This window comes from Rhincodon typus, unplaced genomic scaffold, assembly GCF_021869965.1.
Source record: "Rhincodon typus isolate 14 unplaced genomic scaffold, sRhiTyp1.1 hic_rhity00003042, whole genome shotgun sequence".
NCBI lineage: Eukaryota > Metazoa > Chordata > Chondrichthyes > Orectolobiformes > Rhincodontidae > Rhincodon > Rhincodon typus.
In genome coordinates, this window is record NW_025968680.1 from 1 (window position 1) to 4,980 (window position 4,980).

Sequence of the window (4,980 nt, forward strand, 5' to 3'; positions counted from 1 at the left end):
GTCTGGACACTTCTTTAGAAAGGGTCCAGACTCGAAACGTCAGCTTTCCTGCTCCTTGGCCTGCTGTGTTCATCCAGCTGTACGCCTTGTTATCTCAGATTCTCCAGCATCGGCAGTTCCCACTATCCTTGAATTTTGTAACGCTTTTCACAACCTCAGACATTTGAAAGTAGTTTTGAAGTGTGATTGCTGTTGTAATGTAGGAAAAGTGGCAGCAAATTAGTGCAGGTCCACATCCTCCAAACAGCAGTATGACAATGACCAGATAATCTGTTACAATATTAGTTGAAAGACCAATATTGGCAGCACCACATAAACTATCAGTGTGCCTCAATAACAAATGAAACTGTTGTATGAAAAATTAAAAAACAGTTTGCCAGGATTGTGAGAAGAACTCACTGGAGAGGGTGCAAAGGAGATTTACCAGGATGTTTCCAGGGCTGGAGAGTATAATTCTGAAGAGAGATCAGATAGATAGGAGTTGTTTTCCTTAGAGCAGAGAGATTGAGAGAGGGCATGATTGAGATGTATAAAATTATGAGGGGCATAGATAGGGAGACAGGAAGGAACTTTTCCCCTTGGTGATACGATCAGTGACCAGAGGACATAAATTTAAGGTCGGGGCAGGAGATTTTGAGGGGCTGTGAGGAAAAATGTTTTCCCCTAGAGAGTGATGTGAACCTGGAATTTACTGACTAAGGGTGATATAGGCAGAAACCCTCATGACATTTAAGAAGTATTTCGATGTATGAGCAGGACATACAAGGCTGTGAGCCAAGTGCTGGAAAGTGGGATTAGAATAGTTAGGTGCTTTGTTTTGACTGATGGAGACTTGATGGGCTGGAGCGCCTTTTTCTGTGCTTATGACTATGACTGTAATACTAATTCCCAGTCTTCTTGAAAACAGTGCTAGAAGTCGTTTGCAACCATATGAGAGGACAGATGTTTTAACATCTCAGCACTCCAGTGCTGCAGGCTCTTAGTACTGCCCTGAAGTGTCAGCCTGAGTTATATGTTAAAATCTCTGGAGAGATGGATATCCTTATTTTAGAGAAGTCTTAAGATGCAGTAGTAGTATCCCTACCTCTGGGTTAGAAAGTCCAGAAGATGTGCCATAGCATGTATAAGCAGCTTGATTAAAATAGTAACCACCACCTTAGCAATGGCTGACACTTAGATATCCGCTGGTGCTTAAATACGCAGCATCAATTGAAACAGGACTAAAGATGGCCATTCAGCCCATTGTGTCTGTAAAAGTAAAGTTGTCATCGTTCCAGAGGTCTATCAGAGAGAGACCACTGATGGTGCAACCTGAGGGTCACTACACCTAAGGCGAGGGGAAGAGGTTGAGAAGGAGAGTCCTTCATTGTAACCTTGGCTGGTATGGGAATTGAACTCTTATTGTTGGTGTCACTCAGAATTGTAGACCAACTGTCCGGCCAACTAAACTAACTGACCCCTCATTTTGCTTTGTCAAAACCATTCATTTTGATCATCTCTATTAAAATTTCTCTTAAGCAAAGCAAACAACGATAGCTTTGCTATTGTCTCCACATGATGAACTACTTCTTTAAAATTCATCCTGACAGATTTCGGTGAAGGGGGGCAGCTCACCACTGGTGTCCTTGGAGTGTGTCTCCTGTAAAGCACAGGAGGTCTATGGCGTGAGCAAAAGCTCTTATATTTCCTTGTCTGGAAGCTGCAGCAACTGTGAAAGCAATCCGCAATATGTGGTAAGAGCAAACTTGTGTGCTGCTTCTAACTTAATACAGAATTACTGGGGTGTAGTTAGTAACCACTAATGACCCATTTCACAGTGAATCAACTATTTTAGTTGATCAAAGGAGATGTTGGGGAATGAATTTGAACTTTTGAGGAACCACTCTTGATGGTGTAGGTAAGTGCAGAATAGAATGCACTCTAGTCCAATAACACCCTTGAGTCCACCTTACTCAATTTCTCTTGTTCCATTTCCTCAATCTCTATATTTGTGAACATTAATTGTCATTGTTGGGTAAATAATTGTCCATTTGGGAGCAATTGGCAAGGTAGGAACCAAAGACTGTTGGAACGGGAGCAGTATGCTTCCAGGCAGATCATTATCTATCGAAGAGTCCAGAAATATGTCCAACCAGCATCGCAATTTGAGCCTGATGGCTGAGATGAACCTGCTTGCACCTGCACCACCCACGCCTTCACAAACAGTTTCCAATTTGGAAGAGTTTATTGTAACTGATTGATTTGTTGATTTATTGTCACGTGTATCTGGACACAGTGAAAAGCTTTGTTTACGACCAGTACAGGCAGATTATAGTAAGCAAGGACATACTGATCATAGGGTGAAAAAAGCTAGACAGAGGCATACAGGTTACATCGGACAGGGCATGCGCTGGGCAAGGTCAGTATTATTTGAAGTTGGAGAGTCCATTCATCAGTCTAATTATAGAAGGGAAGATGCTGTTCTTGAACCTGCATGTGCGTGGGTTCAAGCTTCTGTATCTGCTGCCTGACGCGGCAAAAGGCCATGTAAATGGATGTTTCAAATGGTAGATTTTTTTAAGGAAGATCATGTGCAAGGAAGAAAGCAAGATCATTGCAATGAGTTGGGTCTGCTCTGCTTTACACAGGCAGAAAATGACATTTGGTTCAGCGCTACTGACTTCCACTGAGGCCACCATGGTCCCAACTCTGACTTAAAGGAATTTCATGCGACAATTTCCTCCACCATCAAAATCACCTGAAACTGATAGCAACAGTTACCTACCAAACAAGCACAGCAAGAAAATGTCAAATACTGGTGCAGGCATAAAGCAATGTACAGTTAGGAAGATCATCCATCTCTGAATCTGGCCATGCATTGGACTCCCAGATACAACTTTTCAGAAGCTTGTCCCATCTTCACTACTTACTTCACCCACACTTATTATGGCAAATGGTGACTGAATCGTTTGTCATCACTGTTAGAATTTCAGCATCCCCTGGGCAAATCACCATTCAGAAGTGTCTTTCACTTGAACTTTAACCTGCCTGTTTCCTTATCCTAACAGTGGAAAGTAGAAGATTCTAAGAAGCAGTTGCTCACCCTAGACAATGCCACCACTTCTACTGGGAGCACTGGAATGAACCTAGTCATGAGACATGGAGTTCTGGAGGATGGAAATGGATACACATTTAGCTTGAATGTCACTGATCCAGTGATGGACAACATGGGGTTTGCATCAATATATATCCCACCAATTCATCTTCCGTCTGGGGGTGAATGTGTGATTTTCCCAACAGAAAACATCAGTGCTTTGACAACCAGCGTCACCTTTGCATGTACAGGTAAGTCCCATGCTGAACAATTTTGAGAGGTATTTAATTTCTTTGTCAGGACTTGAATGGCGATATTCCCAGTCATTCTCAAATGCCTTAGTTACATCTATAGAAGTTCAACAGTGTTTCATATGTTTCAGCAGCATCTCAAAGTACTTCATGTAAGTGTCTCTTGTGATGTAACCAATGAGCTTTACAAAGCAAGGTTCCATGAACGGAAGGTATACAAAGGATCAATTAATCACAGCCTCTTCTTTTTGCAGCAGGCCAGAGCCTTGGCTTAATGTCAACAAATGCTGCACTTCCTTGGTACTATTCTCAGCTTATGGATTCAATACAATTAATGGTAGGGCCCTGGGTAGTGTAGTATATCAGAGAGACCAAGGGGTTCAGGTCATAATTCTTTGAAATTTGCGTCAGAGGTAGACAGGGTGGTTGACAAAGCATTTAGCATGTTTCCTTCATTGGTCAGACCTTTGAGTATAGGAGTTGGGACATCATGTTGAGTTTGTACGGAACGTTGGTGAGGCCTCTTCTCGAGTACTGTGCAGTCCTAATTGCCCTGCTGTAGGAAGGATAATAAACTGGAGAGAGTTTACAAAAGATTTACCAGGACGTTACCTGGAATGGAGGGTTTGAGTTCTAAATATAGGCTGGAATAGGCTAGGACTTTTTTCACTAGAGCATAGGAGGTTTACAGGTGACCTTGTAGAGGTTTATAAAATCATCAGGGACATGGATAACGTGAATAGCGAACAAAGAAGGGAACATACTTTTAAGATGTGAGGAGAAAGATTCCAAAAGGACATGAGGGACAACTTTTCTACACGGAATGGTTTGTGTGTGGATTGAACTGTCAGGGGAAGTGGTGTATGCAGGTACAAGTTACAATGTTTAAAAAACATTTGGATAAGTACAGGAATAGGAATGGTTTGGAAGGATATAAGCCAAATGCAGGCAGGTAGGACGCGTTCGGAATCTAGTCGGCATGGACTAGTTGGACCGAAAGTTCTGTTTCTGTGCTGTGTGACTCTAAAACTATAACCCCGTAACCTTCTTGGGAGCAAGGGAGTTATTGTGCCGTGCACGTCAGCCCAGAAGATTAGATAAAAGTTGATGCCTCAAGAACAGGCCTGATAAATTTCTCATTGACCCTGATATTCCAAAGGTCATTGGAGCAGCATAGACTGGAATTTCATATTGCAGCCATGAGGAATTTCCAACGCTGTAGACTGCAGAGGAATCCTGCAGGAAATTGAAGCTTCCATAGGGCAATTCCCCTTCATCTAAAACCCTCTGACAAAGCCCCTTATGGTTGGAAACTTTGGAAGATCTTGACTTATTAAGCTTAATAGTTGTCCAGGACACGAAAAGTGTTTAAAAACCCATTCTAATTCTAGGTTCAATAGTAAACTGACCCACTGACCCTGTCCGTTACACCTACTCTGACCCCCCTCCCCATTCCAACCTTGCTGGTTTGCCCCCCCCTTCCTCCTCTTTGCCAAGACCCAACAACCCTTCCTAACTTCCGGACCCGTCATCCATCATACCTGGGGAGAAGATAGTAGGAACTGCAGATGCTGGAGAATCTGAGATAACAAGGTGTAGAGCTGGATGAACACAGCAGGCCAAGCAGCATCAGAGGAGCAGGAAAGCTGACGTTTC

The 4,980-nt window shown here is 42.8% G+C and overlaps 1 protein-coding gene across 1 annotated transcript in view; it reads left to right on the forward strand.

The window, feature by feature from the left end:
* Positions 1–1,589: 1,589 nt before the first annotated feature.
* Positions 1,590–4,980, forward strand: part of LOC125481676 (polycystin-1-like) — a gene marked incomplete at both ends in the record, with an annotated part of 20,046 nt that continues 16,655 nt past the window's right edge. The window contains 2 exons of the mRNA XM_048593532.1: positions 1,590–1,733; positions 3,048–3,324. Coding sequence (XP_048449489.1) covers positions 1,590–1,733; positions 3,048–3,324 — 421 coding nt within the window. The remainder of the gene's footprint in view (positions 1,734–3,047; positions 3,325–4,980) is intronic.